Raw genomic sequence first — 20030 nt, 5'->3', positions numbered from 1 at the left:
GTTAATATTGAACAAAGTGAGGATGGTACGACACAGATACAGCTTTTAATTCATAATTTTTATTGAAATTAAATGTGTGAAAATACTCTATCATATTAAACACTGTCCCTGTGCATATCTACAGTATGTAAATAAAAACCACTAAAGATAAATACTCTTGGAAGACTTATGAACCTACTTAAGTATTTCTTTCATTTAAAAAAAAAAAGTATATTAAAGTTTTATAGTGCTTAATCCACCTATAAAATTACTACAAGGAATTGGCCCTCATATTCCCCCAGGATCCCACACTTGGACTGACATGGCTTGTTGCATGTAAACATGTGCAAAAGTAAAACATGAGCAATAAAACAGTGAAAGGAAGATATTCTTTAACAAAATGAAGTTTATATTTAAAGATGCTTTTAAGCAAATGCTTCGGCACTAGCAATGCAGGCACATGATGTGGCAGGATTTACCCCACAGGGGCAAACACATTCCAGGGACACAGACAATCAGCTCTCTGTTCACCATGCCACATGGCATACAGTGACAAAGCATGGCACTGCACAGATAACTTTCGTTCAGTTTGTTTAACCATGCAGCGCAGGGGACACATATGGTAGTTTTCCATGCATCTGCACAACTGCACAACACAAAGAGACATATCAGTGATTCTCCCATGTCTAACAACCATCACTGAGAATTTATATCTCACTTGTCTCCTTTTGCACGACAGGTCCATTCTGACAGTGTCCTTTCTGCTTTGTTAGCAGTGAGTTACCAAGAGTGGTAAATCATCAAGCGCCCCCGGTCTCCATACATGACATTTACCACAATACTCCACTGACCTTTAAGCATGAGCGTATGCCGGAAGGACCATCTACAGCAACCTTTATTATCTGTAGAACACAGAGGAGACAAGAAATGAACCCATGTTTGTAACATTTAGAAATAAAATCTGTAGTGGTCTCATAAATATATGGATGATAACATTCTGTTACGTCTCGACTGGATTGAATTAAAATACAATTATATGGCAGAAATGTTGGCATTTTAGGTTTCAGATTTATGGCTCTTTAACACCATATGGTTCCGGATCAACTTGACTAATTCTACTTCTCTTTTTGCTTGTCAATTGGACAAAAGTTGTGGATAGACCTGATCCCTTTATGGTATTACTTCTAAGTTACTGAAATGGGCTAACTGCAGATTACTGATCATCTAGGACAGGGGTTCCCAAAGTGGGGTACATGTAACCCCAGGGGTACTTGGAAGAAGCCCAGGGGGTACTTGAAATTTACATACATTAAATAAGTCATCATGTACCGAATACAAAATAAATAATGAGAATTAATGCTGAAATATAAAACACAATAAATACACTTATACAATAGTTTTATTGTCAATCATCTTGTTGAAGCTTTGGCAACATTTTAAGAACATTTCTATTTTATATTATTCAAGATGAGTTTATTTGAGCTACATAATTATTTTTTGTTGATGAAAGGTTCATTTATTAATAAATGACCAATTTATTTATTTTTCTTATCAATGAAAGAGGGCACTTTTCAGTTTATATTTTGCACACAAAATTTACTTTAAAAGTTTTTTTTTTTAATTTTTTATATATTATAGTTAAATATATGGTGTTTGTATACAAAGTTTTGAAAACATAAACAGACACCTTTAGCACAGGAAAAAATTTTGCCTGATTTTTATCAATCAAAAATGCTGAAACGAGAGTTTGGGGGTACTTGGCTAAAAAAGTATATTTCAGGGGGTACTCCACTGTAAAAAGTTTGAGAACCACTGGTCTAAGAAAATCATCCTCTGTGCACCATCACTACATCAAACCCACCATCAGAGTCATCTAATTGTCTGAACTCTGTGTTTTTTGCACTCTCCTATCTTTTGTCTTGCTGCCTTCAATCTAGTCTATACAAATTTTATCTCCTTTCTGTGACAAGCAGCCACATTAAGAATTAAGAAAGATATTATAAACAGAATCTCTTCAATGTCTTAACTACAGTGAGGGGTATTATAGCTCCAGAAATCAAAGTACCCAGTAGCAAAAGCAAACAGAGCTGAGTAGAGTTAATACCATGTGGTGGAAAAGTGCCATTGGACCATCACTAGAACCAGTACTTACAGTTCTGTGTCCTCAATGGAGTCTGGGTCCTCTATTGTCTCCAGATGTGTTTTACAGGCATCTAATATCTTTTTCCTGGGCCCTAAGGGGATGTGAATACTCTTTAGGTCATTATCCGAGCACAGTAACAGAGCCTCCAGGTCGATTTTCTCCCTCCTGAAGATGGATAAAAATTCACTCATACTCTGTGTGGCCAGAAAAACCTCTAATGGACTTGAGTCAGGCTCATCATCATCATCGAGCCCTAATTCAACTTCATCCCAGGGTAGTTCCTCAATATTTCTCTCCTGCAGGCTACGTGCACTGCCAATGCTGTCTTCATCTATACTGGATGGGTACTGCTGCATCCTGCTGCGTAAACGCATAGTGTTGGCTGGCCGACCCACACTATTATCATTTTGACGACCAAGGTCAAACATCCCCCCACTCACATAGTTCCTCCTGAAAACCATGGTTCCCAGTCCGGGCCTGTTAAAAAGTGAGTCATGCCCTGAGTCTGTGCTGATCTCAGAATAGTCCACATCGTGCCCATGGAGATCTGGCTCACTCATGGCACGTGAAATGGCATCATCATCTCTGGGGAACATATCTCGAACGTTACGCCGGCCGCGATCCTTCGGGTTGATATAAGTTCCCTGTTTGACAAACATGACATCGTTGCCCAACTGGAGCCCAGTAAGGGAGCGCACGCTCTTCCTTCCGTCCTCATAGATTTTAAAGGTCCCATCTCCCTGTTTCCTCCTCTCCAGCTTCCTCTGAATCTTTGTCTTTCCCCGATTTGTGGCGTGGAGAGTAGCCTAACAGTACACAAACATAGTAAATGAGTCACATCCAGTGATTACTTTGATATCATTTACTTACTAGCAACAGTATGTGGTATTCAAGGTTTATGATCATGTAAAACTGGAGATAAGATGAAGCTATTCAGTTCTACCTTTATGTGTTCTTATTTGGAAACTATATTTACTGTCTCAAGTTCCAAAACAGTTCACTGTGCATAGTGTATAAGTTCACTGAGCATGTTTGTGGCTTTTATTGTAATAAATAGTACATGTTTTTCAATGTGGATTTGTGCATTTTTAGGCCCAGCATATTAATAAAGTAAGTTAAATGATCATCACATCATATAGTTGAAACATAAATATGGTAAATATGTTTTAATGTGGTGTATGAAGCCAAAATCAGAGGTATTCAAAGATGGCCAAAGTAAGCTCAGACCCTTATAGTAAAAACCAAAATTATGATTTTTGGCACAGGGACACTTTGAAAACTCTTCATACATTAACAAATAAACAAAATAAAATATAAAAACATATTCTTTCTTCAATAACAGATAAAGCAAATGCTAACCTGAGAATATGGCACACTGACAGGAGCTGCATTGAAGGTCCGCATCTTGTGGCTGATAGAGCTACTGTTGTAACTTGAAAAACTCATGACATCTGATGCTGAAGCCTCAGACACCTCCTTATGAAATTTCTTCTCCATGCGTTTCTGGTGTTTCTTTTGCATCTTCATGCACTCTTTGATTCGCCGTTCAGCATCTCGAAATGCTCGATCCTTTAACTTGCTGACCAGCTTGGGGTTGAGGCCTGTCTGCTTGGCAGCTATGGAGTCCAGGTATCGGACACAATCCATGTGATTCTTCGTGGCAGCCATGTCCAGGGGGGTGTGGTAGTCATTGTCCAGGCACCATATGTTGGCACCAAAGGACACCAAGAAGAAAAGGCAGTTGAGATGACCATTGGCAGCTGCCAGGTGGAGAGGTGTGTTCCCCCAAATGTCACACTTGTCAGGGTTTCCACTGTAGGTCATAAGAAACAGAAAAGATTCACTTGGACTTTTGACATCTATCAGATTTCTCAAATGCATACTTTCATCCATGTTCAAGCTGTTCACAGATGCCAGCCTCGGGTCACCTGCTCTCTATCTACTGCCTGAATGACTCACTCCTAACTAAGCAAGTGATTTTTGATTATGTTTTCCACACTGAGCTGCCGCTGTGGGTTGTTAATGAGGCCTTGATTAATAATTCAATGTCTAAACACTGCAAAAACAACCTCATTTCTTTATTATGTAACTATTCTTTTTAAAGGGTGTTAAACGTTAAATAAGAAGCTCAGCCTAAAGGGATGTGCAGAGACCCAATATTTGATGCCAGACCTAAAAAAATTTGAAAAGCAATAACCCTTGGCTGACTGTCCTCGACCTTAGGGTTACCCTGTCGTGAGCTGGACTGTTGCTGTCTGTAATGTGAGCACAAGCTTAGCAGCTCCGCTACACTACCTGGATCCAGTTTCAGGGGAGGCCGAATAGGTAGCGCCTGACTCAAAAAGCATAAATGTGTTAGCTGAGGTGATGTCATGCTGAATTCCTCAAGTCAAAGCACAGAATAGACGGCTGTTCAAAGAAAAACTTGGATGCATCAGATGATACCTGGCTTCTTTGTCCTATCTGAAACTAAATATTAGAATATTTTATATGAATTTTCTGGTTTCTTCTTTCCCCAGTATGAAATCCTGCAGTAGGTTGCAGACCTTTGGGTTTAACTGTTTACTGAACATGCATCTTGTCCGTGTCCTCTAATGCGGCCATGTACAGACTACTGAATATTTGATGCTGTGGACATGAAGCTTGTGTGGAAGTGCAGATCTATTATTGATGGAATGTGTTGTAGGGTTTTCACAAGGAATGTGTGTCAGATCTGCCAGACCGAACCTGGACGGCGATTATCCCATTCGATAAGACCCACTCTGATTTCAGCCCCTCAGCTCTTTGCATGGACATGATTGGATTTTAAATGATCAAATGGAGAAATAAATTGCTTGTGAATGCCATCACTGTGCAACATATTACAGCCCAGACTGTAAAGATAAATCAGTCTTCAAACAAAGGAATGACACTGTTAACACCGCCCTGAAACAAACACACACAGCTAAATAGACAAACTTAAAATACCATAAACCGAAGTCAAAAGATAAACAGTAATTAGCCCAGCACAATGTCTAGTATCTATTCCGAGGTGAGATATTTATTACCAGTAGAACTCAGATTGTACAATATGTTTGCTCTCAGTAGGGACCATCTTACATGATAGCTTTATGTGTCATAATTTATGTATTTTCCGATAAAATGCTGACCACAGCAGTGCGAGGTCTGCTCACCGACGCCTCCGCTGTTCTTTATCTCATTACTGGCTGTTTGCCTCTTACTCGCTATGACAGCTTGATGTTACACCAGGCTGCCCAATGCAATATACTTGCCAAATATAGCACTGCATGGTATCTTTCCCATGATAATGTCAAGCAGCATTAAACTTCTCTTCATTATTTCCCTGGGTCTCACGAGTTTGGCACCGCTGTGAATCATTATAGCAGCTATTAATGTTTCATTTTAGTACCACATGTCAATCAGGAGTGAATGTTTTCTGCTATCAATAGACGAATGTTATGTCCTTGGCAGATAAACGCCTGTAGGGCTTTGTTTACACTTATTCTGTGGGAAAAGTGGACTCGTTATGAACACTGGGTATTAAACTGTTGTATATGCTATTTGTGTATTTAAGGAGTGCAACTTAAAAATAAATGGTCTGAAGATTTCTTTATTTTTTAATGGTTTGAGTGTGCAAATGGATATGCACCAGATAAAAAGAGAGCTGGAAACCATTCACTCAATTAAGGGGATGCATAATGGGCCCATTTTTCCGGTTGACAGACAAACCAGGTCAACCAGAAAAGATGAGGAATGGACTGCCATGTGTTTTCTCATCAATTGTCCAGAATTATTACTTTGCAGACTGTGATAAATAAGTCTGACATTTCTTTGTACAGTCAGTCTAACCTTTCAGACTAGTACTTCCAATTTATAATTGGATGATTAACATAAAAAAAAATATATATATATATATATATATATATATATATACACTTTATGTAATACGTTTTCTCCTTAAGTGTGTTATGAAAAACAAATTATGCAACAAAAGGCAACTGTCTATCAAGTATGAACCATAAAACCCAAAAACCTGAACACCATGTTACATAATTATTACAATATGAGTTATAACTCAGTCAAGACATGAGTTATAGCTCATACAGGGAGTATAGGTAAATATTTTAAAGCCTGAGTAAATGGGGAACCATGGAATATTTGATGAGTTGTACAGTATGTGCTGTGGTAACACCTACTGTATGTGACTCATCTGTCTAAGTGGTCCTGAGATCAGTTGACCTTCAACAGCGTCATCATGGTAAATGCCAAAGGGGTGTTCAGTTTTACACACTAATTCTATGGTGCACGGCTTTGAAAGTGACTTTTCTTGAAAATTGTGGACTGTTAATGCAACTGGTAGTACAATCTGCAGAAAAACAGGTCAAGATGTTTCGCATTCATTTTACATACATCATAAAACACCATAAGGGTGAATGTAAACCTGCTACACCATGGGCATGTACAACCACAATGTAAATACGTAAATATAATTAATTTTTAATTCTAATTCTATATTTATATAAACACCAAATTTCTTAGTTTTCCTCTTTTTTTTTTTTTTTTTTTTTTTAATTTTCACTCATTTGTGGTTTTTCTACCTTTTTCTCTGCACTTGCTTGTTGTATGTTGCTGCTACCTGAAATTTCCCCACAGTGGGATAAATAGTCCTATCTTATCTTATCTTATCTTATCGTAAAAATATTGGCATTTACTTATTTTCTCTGCTTTTGGTGCTCAGACCTGGTCCATGTAATATAGAACAAACAGTGTCAGTGTCCTTTACTTTCAGTGTAGTAAAAGAGACTGCATGTTAAATTAAGAATGACTAGTGATGGCGGGTTAAAAAAAAAAAAAAAGAAAAAAAAAAGGATGACTAGTGATGGGGCCAGTTGGACCTAGTGTCGTTTAGCTTTAAAACAGCCTTTAAGTCACTAAATATGTACAAAACTTTTTAACCCTTATGTTGACGAGGAGGACACTAAACCGTACTCTCTGACATGCAGGTAGTCTACCAAACTTTGTACCCACCCCCTTCCCACGATCAGCCTCAGGGCCTCCAGGTTGCCATAATAAGCGGCCCATAACGTCGGTGTCATGCCATCTTCATCCGGCGCGTTCAGGTCCTTCCGCGTCGCCTCCTTCAGCAGGTCCAGGTAGCCGTCCCGGGCCGCCTTGTGGTACCTGTCATTCATGGTGCAAAGTTAATCCGCCATGCTTGACTCCATTCTGTTTCACCAAAAACATCATCGTCGTCATCCGGCGATGGAGAGCGAACAGAGCAGACCGGCTCAAGTCCCTCCGGAGCAGCTGGACGGACGCACAGCGCGTCTCCGGTAACCAGGGACGCACAGAGGCGCACGAGCTGGTTAGCACTGCTCCCGGTGGCCGAGGTGGTCCAAAACAGACTGAGGCTGTCCTCAGCGGCTGATTGGAATAAATAAATAAATAAATAAATAAATAAATAAATAAATAAATAAATAAAAACTCCATTGCATTTTAAACCACCATCATATTCAGACAAAAGATGACTCTACCATTTTTTGTCTGAAGATGAGTAGTTACAAATACATTATTCTTATTATTCTGATACAGCCTTTATCCATGCATGTAACATGTATTATTTTAATGGTTGTGACATTTTAAGAAAAAGAAACAAGAGTAGCAATGAAATGTGCATTTGCTATACTGGTGTAATTTTTGCACAGTTCAACAGTTAATAACCTTTCTGAATGCTCTCACATTAATAGCACAAGAAAAATACTACATTTTTCCATTTTCCCTCTCAAGTCTTTGTCTGTCAATTGCATTTTAACAGAAAAAAGACGATGAATGTATGTAAAACTAGCTGTCTCTATGGAATTAACACAAGGAAGAATCTGGTGTCATTCTGCCATTTAACCTGTTCTTTCCTTTTCAATGAGCTATTGTTTTCACTTTGTTTTCCATTACTGCAACAAAAGTAAGGAAACAGGTGACTGCGTACAAAGAAGGATTTCATCAGTGCCTTGGCGTGTTGTAAAAATGTGCTTTCAGAATCACTCAGTGGAAAATACTGTAGAAAAACTCAATTCTGATAAAATAAGCAAAGTTACTGTGGCTTGGAGACACAAACCTGATCTCCTACCCAACTGAAACCTGTGACAATAGGCAGATAGTGGTCAGGCTTTTCATGAACTACACCTTAGGGATTTTATGGAGACAAGAGACTGTGGAACATCTTTTCAAGAGTCATGAATAACATTAAAGACCTGAAAGCATTCCCCTCGAGCTCTGTATGAAAAAGACTCAAAGATAGACAAGTAAAACACGTTATGCCTATTCACACAATTTAAATTGTGTTTTGATTGAAGGGCAGAGCTGCATAAAAATATGGGCAACTCCAACAAAACTGAGAAAAACCTCTACAGTGCATAAATGCAAACAGATGTGGGGCTTTTAAAAATGTGTGGTATGATATCAAAAAAACTGCTGTTTTACAGAAAAGGAACCGGTTTCTAATATTTTGGAATTTGAAAGAAAAGGTTTTTCATGGAAACAGCTTTTGAACTTTACATGAATCCTGTATGCAAAACACTGTGTGTTTGGTAATATAACAGTGTTGTTCATAACAGATTTATTGACATTTATGACTCTGTACAGTAAACCTCCGTGTTATTGAAGGCATATAAAAGCCATGACAGATGAGGCACATCTCAGAATCCCTCTGCATCAGGAAGGCTCACAGGTATTATGAAATCTTTTGTTTAATTTCAGTGAGTCATTATGACTGTCGCCTGATTTCAGTTTTGGCAACTGAGGTGTGCAGTTATATTTCATTTTTATTTTACACACAATATTTTACTTAGATGTCACAGACATTTAACAAATCTTGATGATATTTTTGATTTTGATTTTGTTAGATATTAACCAGGATGGCATTCTTCCAAGAAAACTTTTTTCCAGAAAGTTGCATAGTTATTTAATAGGGAAAAAAAAGCGTATATTAGAGACAAAAGAACAGTTGGATACAAACATTGCAAAACCATGCTCAAAAGAGGAAGATATTAAATTCTAATTGTTGTTTGAAGCCTTTGTGTAACACCTATTGCTGACTTTCTTGATGGAAAGGTTTCACTAGGGCGGGATCTTCCTTTAAAGAAAGCAGAGTGGGTGTAGCTGTTAAACCGGCAATGGCTCATATATGACCTAATACAGCATAGAGGCCATTTGTAAGCAGGGAAATGAGAGAAGAATCATGTGTTTGAACACTGCCTATCCATGCAATTGCTTGATTTATGGAAGTCTTTGTGAACCTTGTAGGATGACGGTAAAAGACATGGAGACAGAGGAGGCCCACCTGTCCAACAACATCAGTGCAGCGGGTCAAGTACAGAACTCATGCAAACCCAACCTGCACACCTCCATCAATGGAGCTGCGAGGGAGCGGGAACAAAACTGGGGATGGATGCTGTCTGAGATCATTTGTGTCAATATTTTAATCCTGGGCTGCGCTTTGGTCAGTGGCAGTGCCTACAACAATGTGAACATCAGCCCTGCTAATCTGCAGGTTTTCCTCATCATCCTCCTCCTCCTCACCACTGGTTGGATGATTTATTATGCCATCTACACATCCAGAACAGAGGATGCAGTGGTGTACAAGGATGACCACGCTGGACCTATATGGCTCAGGGGTATGTAAATGTTTTCACCTGAAACTTTTTCCTTTACAAGGCAATTTTGTTTTGTAACCTCTTTACTTATAATGTGATATCCTTTTTCATTCAGGGGGACTTGTGTTGTTTGGACTACTCAGTATTATTATGGATATTTTCAAGATAGCCAGCTACGTGGGCTACCTCCACTGCGATTCTGCTGTTAAAGTGGCTTTCCCTGTGGTGCAGTTTGTTTTCATAATTGTGCAGGTAACAATGCCTTAAAATGGTTACACTGTAACCAGTGTTAAATTAACTTTTTTTGTGTAGTGTTTATGGGTACATAATATTAAGATGATTCTGGAATCAATTTTCAGACATACTTCATGTGGGTCCATGCAAAGGACTGTGTGCATCTACAAAGGAACATCTCACGGTAAGTTATTAACTCACTGCCTTTGTGAAAATGCATTGATTTAGCTAAAATAATATATTTTAGTAGTCATTCTAACCAAACCAGGCCCTTCTCTTGCATGTGTGTAATTAATTATAATACTATAATCCTGCTTTAAGATGAAATCAAATGACAAAACATAAAATGTAGGCTGATTTTGACAGCCAAACTTAAGTTACTCTTTTACAATTGCTATTGTTTCCTCTTGTTTCCCTCTTTATTTAGCTGTGGGATAATGCTGACACTGTCCACAAATTTAGTTTTATGGATGACTTTAGTCACAGAGGAGTCGCTACACCAAACAGAATTTCCTGAAGATCCACACACTAACACCTCAAAAATCCATGGACGAACTCTGTACATCAATAAAGGTAATCTAGCACTTTTAGTGAAAGATACTGAAAAATACAATCCAAATGAAATATCCAAACATAACTTTTTTTTTTTTTTCCTTGTGCCCTGTCATGCTTTACAGCAAGTTATGGAGATGATGATTGCAAGTGCAGCCATACTTCATGCAAAATGTTCAAGGAGGCATACTACTACCTGTACCCTTTCAATATTGAGTACAGTCTCTTTGCTTCGGCCATGGCCTATGTTATGTGGAAAAATGTTGGACGTTTGACAGAAGAACACGGCCACCACAGTTTTAAATTTAATCTGAAGGATGTATTTCTCGGTCCTGTGGCGGGAGTTTTGTTGGTGGTGGCAGGTCTGGCGACATTCATCGTCTATGAGATGGACATGAAAGATGATGACAATCACAAAAACCACGACAAAGCAGTGATGATGCACTTTGCGGTGAATATAGTGATTGTGACCCTGATGTCCGTCGCCACTGTGCTTGGTTGTGCTGTCTACAAACTGGACCACAGGGAGCGTGTGTCTGACAAAAACCCCACCCGCAATCTGGATGTGGGCCTGCTGGTGGGAGCCTCACTGGGACAGTTCATCATCAGCTACTTCACTATTGTAGCTATGGTGGGAACTGGAGCCAAGGGCCACCTGAACAGGCTCAATCTGACCTGGGCGATCATGATGGTGATCCAGCTCGGTCTGCAGAACTTTTTCATCATTGAAGGCCTCCACCGGGAGCCCTTCCATGAGGTGCACCATCAGGTCGCTGTGGTTGCAAATCCGTATGTGCTGCAGTCTGGCAAAGAGCTGAACTTTGAAGCAGCAGAAATGGGCATAAAATCCAACCCGGTGGGTACAGTGCAGCACAGTCTGCACGGCCTGAACATTGAGCACAACCACAAACTGTCCTGGAAGAGACGGGTGCTGAAGGAAGTGTGCATGTTTCTGCTGATGGGAAACATCATAGTGAGTACAATTATTATTATTCTTTTTTCAATACAGCATTTTAAAATTCATGAAATACTAAACACTTTTTTCTTTCTTTGACAGCTATGGATCATGCCTGCCTTTGGTGCTCGTCCACAGTTTGACCACGATACCGAGACTGAATTCTACAAATTTAACATGTGGGCTGCTGTTGTCAACATTGGGCTACCTTTTGGCATCTTTTACAGGATGCATTCAGTTGCCAGTCTATTTGAGGTGTTTCTGACTACATAATGATGAAGGTGGACTAATGTGCAGCCGAGTCATGACTGTTTCAAATTCATAAAGCTATTTTGTATAAACTGTAGTTTGTTTTCATGATGCTTTGTTTTTTGTTTTAAAAATTGTAACGTAGCATTTGAACTGACAAATGTCTTCACTGTAGAATATCTCTCTCTCTTTTCTTTTGAACCGTGTATATTGGACGCTGTGAATATATTAAATATTAAATATTATTTTCAGAAGTTACTGTAAAGTTATAATTGTACAACATTGTATGCACAAAATGACTACAAGTAATAAAATAAGCTCACAGAAAGAGATCTGTGAGTTGTGTGACAATTATTGTTATTATCATTATTATTATTATTATCATCATTAGTAGTAGTGGTACTTCTCCTCCCATGAATTTAAAAGGCTAGTCTGTTTAGTTACTGAATTAATTAATTGCTCATAGAAAACTGATGAATCGTTTTTATTTTCAAGGGAATAAATCCCAAATTTCAATTAATCAACTTTTAATTTATTAAGCGCCAAATCATAACAAAAGTTATCTCATGACATTTTACATCTAGAGCTGGTCGAACCTAGACTCTCAAGGCAATTTACAGAACTCAACAGAATCCTCCAGGAGCAAACACTTAGTGACAGTGGCGAGGAAAAACTTCCTTTTAACAGGCAGAAATCTGGAGTAGATTTCGACTCCTGGAGGATGGTCATCTGCCTTAACCAGGTGGAGTGTCAGAGAGAGAGTAAAGGAAGAGAGAGAGAGATTGAGGGAGAAGGGGGAAGTAGGGGGAGACACATGGATGCACTGCTAGTCAGAGAGACTTGTCTACTTTACCAAATGATGACTGTCAACTAATAATAGTGGACAAATTAAATGTTACCATAACAATAACAACAATAATACTGATCTATTTGCAATTCAGGTTTTTTTTTTTTTTTTTTTTTTTAAATTATCTTCTTCAGAGATTAAATGTGCTAAATCTTGCTTTAATAAGACAAATTGGAAAACAAATGACAGAAATGCTGGTTAGCTGATGTTTTCAATATATGATGAAGTGTTATTTTATTTTACTTAATTTTATTTTGATTTAATTTAATTTAACTTAATTTAATTTTTAATTTGATTTGATTGGATTTGATTAGATTTAACCAGGTTGGTCTCATTGAGCTAGAGGATCTCTTTTTCAAGGACGACCTGGCCAAGACGGCAATGATACAGTTACATCATTACATTTTACAATAAAAGCATTTGCAAACACACACACACACACACACAATCATAAAACAATCAATCAAAACATTTACACACCAACAGCCTTGATTCCAAGGATTTCACTCTATCTATATTACAAATATATTGGTTTATGTACATTTATACAATGAATTTAGAAATGTAGAAATCTTATATTAGAACCTGTAATTTGAATGTATTTTAATTTACAGGCAGTGTTTTGAAGTTGATCTGATAGCTATAAGAGAAACATTCCTCTTGAGTAAAACCCATTCTGTCATTAATTCTCAGAATTTCACATTTTGACCTAGGACTGTATTTTAGAAACTACAGTCAATCATCATTTCTGACTTAATTTTTCTGGGAAAAGTTTCACTAATTTTATTCTGGAGGCATTTTACTTGTGATAGAAATACATTTTATTATTGACAATAGTATAACTCAATAAAAAGGGAAAAGAACCAATAAAAAAGAAAAGAAGAAGAAGAAGAAGAAGAAGAAGAAGAAGAAGAAGAAGAAGAAGAAGAAGAAGAAGAAGAAGAAGAAGAATATAATAACAGTATTTTGTAGCATTTTAGAGAGATCAACAATGACGTAATTTCCCCCCCAAAAAGTTACGTATCCCCACGTAATGTTGTGAAGAACTGCTCTCCTTGAGTTTCTGGAAGAATAGGTGTTTGGAATAATATTCAACATAACAATAACCAAATAAAAAGCTCCTTAATTCGTATTTTAGGCAAACTTTTAAGTCAGGCAGATAAAAAGCCACCCCTCTGCGGGGTCCTTCACACACGGTTTTGTTTACATCCACGTCATCAGAAATATACATCTCAAAGTGTGAAAATGCTAAGACAGGTAAGCGATTGTATTCTTGCTTTTTGAAGCATTTAAACGTAGTTTGTCTGGTCTACGCACGATTATAATTAATACAGACATTTACGTTTAGAGCTATAGTGTAATTTGTGCAGTTTTAGCCATATCAGGATGGGTTTTTTTTTTTTTTTTTTTTTGGTGAATATTTGTAGGACTCTACGGACACAGAGGCTCCGCTTTTTGGGGAAGATGACGATACCAGTAGGCTAAGCAAATCCAAAATTAAGTAAGATATACCGCTTTTGTTTCAGTTGCGTTCTATCTTTGTATTTGTGCTTAATATTAGGATTTTGGATCTGGTATTGTCTTTGTTTTCAGGCATCCATTGGTCTCATTCTTCCACCTCTTCTTCCGAGCAAGTGCCATCGTGGTCTATTTATTTAGTGACATTGTCGGCGGTGGTTTCATTCCCTGTATGGTGACCATCATCCTCCTGCTGTCATGCGATTTTTGGACTGTCAAGGTGGGTGTTGTTAAAGCCAGGATGAGACGAATTTGTGACAAGACAATCCTGTCTTTTTCCTCCTGTTGACTTCTAGTTAATGTGTTGCCTATGAGTAACAATTCCTGTTGCTCACCAGGAACTAATGAGTAAAGTTATTCTGGTTATATGTACACACTTTATCAGTCAAGGAATGTTAGCTCACATTTACTGAAGATTCATAGGTGACTTCCTCGTGTCTGTTAACTGACTGTAAGAGGATCACTATCAGGAACAGGAGAGTGTATTAATCATAACAGAGAAGATATAAGGTGTCCTATTTAGTTTTTTCCTGGTTATTGACAAGGTCACTTGAGCATCTTTTTACATTCGTGTGCAGAAAGGTTTTTTTTTTATTTTTTATTTTTTATTTTTTATTTATTTATTTATTTATTTATTATCCTTGTTAATTTCAATTAAAATGCATAAATGTGCGTGTGCAGTAAGCCTACAAAATGATCTGCTGCTTGACCTATCTTCTCATTCTTTTAACGCTGTGTCAATGCTGGAGATTGGTCTGGAACAGGAAGGAAGACCCATTTGTGTGGGCCTAGTTTGTATTCATTTACATAATTGCACTCATCTTGGCCAGCACTAGCTGCAAGATACAGTGACAGGTTATCTGCTAAAGATTTCTGAGGAAAGTTTATTTTGTTGCTTGTGGGTAGGGTTACTGTTGTGATAATATGTACTAAATTCATGCAATAGAAAACAGAAAATGTTAAAACTTGCCATTTTCAGCATGTAGTTGCAGCTCAGAGCTGTTCTTCAAGTTGCAAGTAGGACTTTGAAATCAGTAACACAGAGAGGAGGTAAGATTATTCCAGTAGACTACATTCTGTGAGTCGGTGTTGTTGTGGAAATTTTTCTGTGCTGCTGGTGAATAATGAAATAGAGACTTCTGCTGGCTGACAAGGTTTTAATTTCTTTGTAAAGAAAGGTCAGTCTGCACACGAGCGGTGATTGTGAAGAAAAGACCCAGAGTTTCTGGCAAGATCCACCTTTATAGGGTGGATACCAGAGGTGGCAAAAGTACTCACATTCTGTACTTAAGTAGAGGTACAGCTACTTGTGTGGAAAAAATACTCTTGTAAAAGCAGAAGTACTGATTCCACTCCTTTACTTAAGTAAAAGTAAAAAAGTGCCGCTTCTCAATTGTAATAAAGTACAAAAGCAAAAAGTAAAAATGCATTTTTTTACCATGAATGAAACAATACTTATATAACCAGGCAATATCATAAAAGTTTCTGTTTTCTAATTCCACAGTGAATGGTACTGACCAGAGTCCTGCACCAGGTTGGGTTCCTGACAGGTAACCCACAAAAACATGCAAGGATGGGTTAATAAATAAATAAATAAATAAATAAAAAAGAATTGCATGGGTAAAATTTCACGAAATGTGGGCAGGTAGCGGGCAAGGAAATGAAAAAATAAAAGAAGATTCATGGATGAAAATAATTTTCAGGACATTTAATGATGCTGATCATGTAATTTCATCGTGGTTGATCCACAGCCGGTGTGTTTTATTTTGAAGTGAGCTTCATCTCTGTTTACATCTGGCCACAGATGTCATTGAGCAGCACATACTAGAGATTTATTGGTGGCATGCGTTTTAGCCAAAAATAAACCCCTTTAAAGTGAGTTACTAAGTAGACAATGCATTTAATCACAGATCGGCTTTGTGGGTCTGGGCGAAAAAGTTTGGAAAAAGTGGACCTGTGCAGGACTCTGGTACTGACCCTGTGCACAGTCTGTGCTCCTTCTCTCCACCACACTGATTTTCCCTCTGAAGTGACATATTTTATGTACTGTCACATCTGTTTAATTGGAAAAGTAACAAGCCTTTTCTGAGAATGTAAGGAGTATAAAGTACAGATATTTATGCAAAAATGTAGGGAGTAAAACTAAAAAGTTGCCAGAAAATAAATACTCAAGTAAAGTACAGATACCTAAAAGAAATCTACTTAAGTACAGTAAAAAAAGTACTTATACTTCATTACTTCCCACCTCTGGTGGATACTGTCTCTCAGGTGACACCTACAGGGGCCTTCAAAGGGCCTTTTGATTCAGTGGTGGACCCCGGGTTTTACACCTAGTCAGGAACTGACACAGTCACCTTTTTTGCTGCGTATTTACATATGCAGTAAAGTCGACACCTTCCTAGACTCTATCGTTTTCCCATGTCTATACATTTCCATACATGTCCTGTGAGAGGGTAGACACTTTGGTAGGTTCCATAGAAAAGCAACAGTGAGGAGTGTTGGGGAAGGAGATGAGACAAAGAAGTTAAAAGCCCATTACAGTGTACCTCCTTCATCAGTGTCATGGAGGGTGATCAGATGGCAGTCTGTAAAAATTTAGTTACTCCTGTTACTTCTTTCTTTGCTGTGCTCATTTGTGTGTTTGTCTGTGAGGCAACACACAAGAACAAATTACATACAGCATACAACTATACCAAAACAGAGGACATGTATGCTCAGATTTGCATGCATGTATTCAGAACCTTTCTATGGAGTTGTGCAATGGCGTGACCATATTTTAAGCTGAAATCAGGGGGAAGACATGGCAGAGTTTGTAAATGGACACCTTCCATCTGCAACTCTAAATCAATTGTAATTGCCAAACTTTCATTTACATCCATCCACACATCCATCCATACAGTCGCAGAAAAAATGATTAGACCACCACTTGTTTTCTTCAATTTCTTGTTCATTTTAATGCCTGGTACAACTAAAGGTACATTTGTTTGGACAAATAACAACAAAAATAGCTCATAAGAGTTTAATTTAAGAGCTGATATGTAGACATTTTCCATGTTTTCTTGATAATAACCAAAATCACTTCAGTTCTTACATCAATAGCTATGCCATTGTACTGCCAAAAACAGTGCTTTTAGGCATTCCATGTTTTCTTTTCTGTCTGTTTTAGTCACATGATACACACAGGAGTTAGTACTTGATTGCATAACCATTGTTTTTGATGACATTTGATGGTCTAATAATTTTTTCCACGACTGTACATCCATATATTCATCCATCTTCTTTCTGCATCTGGGTTGTGGGAGCAGCAGCCTAAGGAGAGAAGCCCAAACTTTCCTCTGGTCAACCACCTCCTCTAGCTCCTCTCGGGGGACACCGAGGCCAGATGAGACACGTAAACCCTTTGTCATGTCATAGGTTTTCATTTATGTGTGTTTTTTTAATCCCTAGAATGTGTCTGGAAGATTTTTGGTGGGTCTTCGATGGTGGAATCAAGTTGATGGAGATGGAAAAAGTCACTGGATTTTTGAGTCAAGGAAGGTATGTACATAAGGTATAAATTCTGAATGATATAAACAATGTTCTTTTTGGACATAGAAAGCTACCATTTCAGATGTAATCAGATGTAATTTAGCGCATTATGATGTCACGTGGAAAACAAACAATAAGGTGGAGAAAAACATGCTTTTCCTCATCACGTTACCTTTTTGAAAAATAATGTGACTTTTGCAGCATGCAACCTCAGCTCTCTAATGTAACTGAGAGCTGTGGATATACACAAAGGCGATTTTGCAGTTTGGAGAAAATATGTTTCATCTACTGTTTCACAGACTTAGTACATCTTTTTGTACTTTTAAGTGGCGGAGTGCATATTTCTGGTATAGTGTAGCTAGATGACCTTGATCGCCACGTGAAGATAGTATATCATAACACAGTGGCATTGTCCTTTCTTTGAGATTTATAGCACATTGGGGACACTTGACATTATTTTTCCCAAACCTGTTTTTAGCAAGCTTTGTTGAACAGAAGGAAATGAAACCTTTTCTCTTTGGTAAACAGAGAAACAGTCAGAACACAGGATCCACTGCAGAGTCACGAATCTTCTGGGTTGGCCTCATCGTGTGTCCCATCTTCTGGATCATTTTTGTCTTCAGTACCATCTTCTCTTTCAAGATTAAATGGCTGGTCAGTTCAGCACTCTTTTATCTGTATGTCTCCTTTTCACTTCCTGTTTTGTCTTTAAATGCAAATTTGTTTCTCGTAGGCGGTGGTTATCATGGGCCTGGTTTTACAGTGGGCCAATGTCTACGGCTACATCAGGTGCAAAGTGGGTGGAAAGTCTGACCTGAGAGACCTGGCAAAGAACTACCTGGGTACCCAGCTATTTAAACAGGTATAGTATGTGAAAAGAACTTTATATGCAGGGTGCATGGGCAGGTTTTGAAAGTCTTGAAAAGTCTGGAATTGAGTCTGAAAGTCTTAATAAACTATGGAAAAAAGTTTCTCTTACAGTCCAATTTAGAGTATTTTCAAAGGCACAAAATCTTTAAGACAAGAAATACATGAGGAAAGGATATAAAAAAAATCTTGATATGATTTCATTAACCGGTCGGTACAGGAATGATTCTAGTGAAACTTGTTTGTGTGATATCCATCCACTTTTGTGATTTTCATATGTTTTGAAAACATTTCTATCAGTAAAACATAATTTACTGCAAATTATTCAATTATTCATGCATTTATTAAAATGAACTTTTCTACTACACACAGCAGGTACAGTTTTGACCAAAAAAGTAGACACGCAAGCAAGTATAAAAGTACATATAGTTAAGGTCTTGGGGGAAAAATTGCAGTTTTGAAAAAGTCTAGAATTCTTATTTGGACAAAGAACAAGCACCCTGTATGTGTCTTGTTTTCATGTCACATTGCATTAACATTTCATTTCTAACAAAAGGCAATGAAGACGGAAGAACCGTGAAGTTAAAGATGATGAGTGACCTCCCTCTGCAGTGAAGCACAACACTGGACATTTACTTGATTCCTGGTGAAAAGGTGGCTGGTCTTTTCGAAGGGTGTGCAGGTTTTCTAATAACACTTTTTGGTAAAAAGCCAAATTTGTAGGTATCCTCTGAATTTAAAGAATTCAGAAATAAATTCCAACTTTTTCTAATATTGAATAAATGTGTTTAATTTTTTGCTGGTATTTGTTGCATTATGTGATATTGTATAAGTGTATGACAAAGTATTTTTTGATATAAGATACTTTGATACAGACAAACATGCATCCCATTACTTGTAAGTTAAGTGAGCTTCAATGTGCCTGTTGCAATTAAGGAGCCACTTTTGTGCTTTTTCAAAGGGTAGTCATGCAGAAAAGCATCTAATAAATGCATTAAATGTTGTGAACAGGGTACTTCTGGAAACATGATTCATTCCTTTGCACATATTGAGGATTACTATTACTTTAAATGAATGATGAATGCAGTTCACTCTTTAAGTGCATATCAGCTGTTATGCCTCCAATATTTTTTTTTTTTCCTTTTTTATTGAGTTATACTATTGTCAATAATAAAAATGTATTTGTATCACAATTAAATAGTGGGGAGGAGTGCAATTGTTAAGAAATGAACACTATTTTTTAAATGATTGCTGCTTTAAAACTTGGGTGTGATTTTAGACAAAAAAATGGTCATTTACCCTTGATGTCTGTGAAGTTTTATTTTACAACTGGAATAATAAAGTCAAAGTCAAAACAGTTATGTCTGACTGGAATATTTATTAAATTGATGGCAAACTGCCAACAATTCAGTCATGTTATGTAATATATGCAGTATAAAGAATAGTTATACTAATAAAGAATAGTATAACGCAGGTTGTTAATGTTAAACGTTGAGTGTAATTGTATCA

General features: G+C 37.6%; 3 protein-coding genes across 5 annotated transcripts; 2 read left to right on the top strand and 1 right to left on the bottom strand.

Annotated features, from left to right (window-relative positions):
- Positions 1-39: 39 nt before the first annotated feature.
- ush1ga (Usher syndrome 1Ga (autosomal recessive)) lies at positions 40-7509 on the bottom strand. Of its 2 annotated transcripts, XM_030141849.1 has the most exons (4): positions 7151-7509; positions 3482-3935; positions 2132-2928; positions 40-881 (listed from the first exon to the last, which is right to left on the bottom strand). In XM_030141849.1, exons 1-4 carry the CDS (start codon positions 7312-7314, stop codon positions 878-880), a joined length of 1419 nt encoding a protein of 472 aa, XP_029997709.1. In that variant the 5' UTR covers positions 7315-7509; the 3' UTR covers positions 40-877. The 2 variants fall into 2 exon arrangements, with proteins under 2 accessions (XP_029997709.1, XP_029997710.1); XM_030141850.1 differs by lacking the exon at positions 40-881 and having other exon boundaries at positions 2128-2928.
- A 1321-nt stretch (positions 7510-8830) lies between these two features.
- LOC115424768 (proton channel OTOP2) lies at positions 8831-12427 on the top strand. 2 transcript variants are annotated; one of them, XM_030142193.1, is made up of 7 exons: positions 8831-8846; positions 9422-9792; positions 9887-10023; positions 10131-10189; positions 10433-10578; positions 10683-11530; positions 11615-12427. In XM_030142193.1, the coding sequence occupies exons 2-7, from the start codon at positions 9423-9425 to the stop codon at positions 11783-11785; spliced, it is 1731 nt and encodes a 576-aa protein (XP_029998053.1). In that variant the 5' UTR covers positions 8831-8846; position 9422; the 3' UTR covers positions 11786-12427. The 2 variants fall into 2 exon arrangements, with proteins under 2 accessions (XP_029998053.1, XP_029998052.1); XM_030142192.1 differs by lacking the exon at positions 8831-8846 and having other exon boundaries at positions 9342-9792.
- Positions 12428-13780: 1353 nt separating this feature from the next.
- LOC115424769 (Golgi apparatus membrane protein TVP23 homolog B) lies at positions 13781-19879 on the top strand. Its single transcript, XM_030142195.1, has 7 exons — positions 13781-13865; positions 14036-14109; positions 14202-14346; positions 17574-17663; positions 18183-18308; positions 18388-18516; positions 19078-19879. Exons 1-7 carry the CDS (start codon positions 13854-13856, stop codon positions 19099-19101), a joined length of 600 nt encoding a protein of 199 aa, XP_029998055.1. The 5' UTR covers positions 13781-13853; the 3' UTR covers positions 19102-19879.
- Positions 19880-20030: the final 151 nt, after the last annotated feature.

The sequence above is a fragment of the Sphaeramia orbicularis genome, chromosome 8, assembly GCF_902148855.1.
Source record: "Sphaeramia orbicularis chromosome 8, fSphaOr1.1, whole genome shotgun sequence".
Lineage (NCBI taxonomy): Eukaryota > Metazoa > Chordata > Actinopteri > Kurtiformes > Apogonidae > Sphaeramia > Sphaeramia orbicularis.
The sequence above is the reverse complement of the archived record's forward strand: the minus strand, read 5'-3'. Positions and strand labels throughout refer to the sequence as shown.

Excerpts from the sequence above, each read along its gene's own strand:
- ush1ga (XM_030141849.1), bottom strand. The coding sequence starts at position 7,314 with ATGAATGACAGGTACCACAAGGCGGCCCGGGACGGCTACCTGGACCTG. Across the intron at positions 3,936-7,150 it reads AGGCTGATCGTGGGAAGGGG|TGGAAACCCTGACAAGTGTG; the intron begins GTGGGTACAAAG and ends TATGACCTACAG. Across the intron at positions 2,929-3,481 it reads TCAGTGTGCCATATTCTCAG|GCTACTCTCCACGCCACAAA; the intron begins GTTAGCATTTGC and ends GTGTACTGTTAG.
- LOC115424768 (XM_030142192.1), top strand. The coding sequence starts at position 9,357 with ATGTGTTTGAACACTGCCTATCCATGCAATTGCTTGATTTATGGAAGT. Across the intron at positions 10,024-10,130 it reads TTGTTTTCATAATTGTGCAG|ACATACTTCATGTGGGTCCA; the intron begins GTAACAATGCCT and ends ATCAATTTTCAG. Across the intron at positions 10,579-10,682 it reads AACTCTGTACATCAATAAAG|CAAGTTATGGAGATGATGAT; the intron begins GTAATCTAGCAC and ends CATGCTTTACAG.
- LOC115424769 (XM_030142195.1), top strand. Across the intron at positions 14,110-14,201 it reads CTAAGCAAATCCAAAATTAA|GCATCCATTGGTCTCATTCT; the intron begins GTAAGATATACC and ends CTTTGTTTTCAG. Across the intron at positions 14,347-17,573 it reads GCGATTTTTGGACTGTCAAG|AATGTGTCTGGAAGATTTTT; the intron begins GTGGGTGTTGTT and ends TTTAATCCCTAG.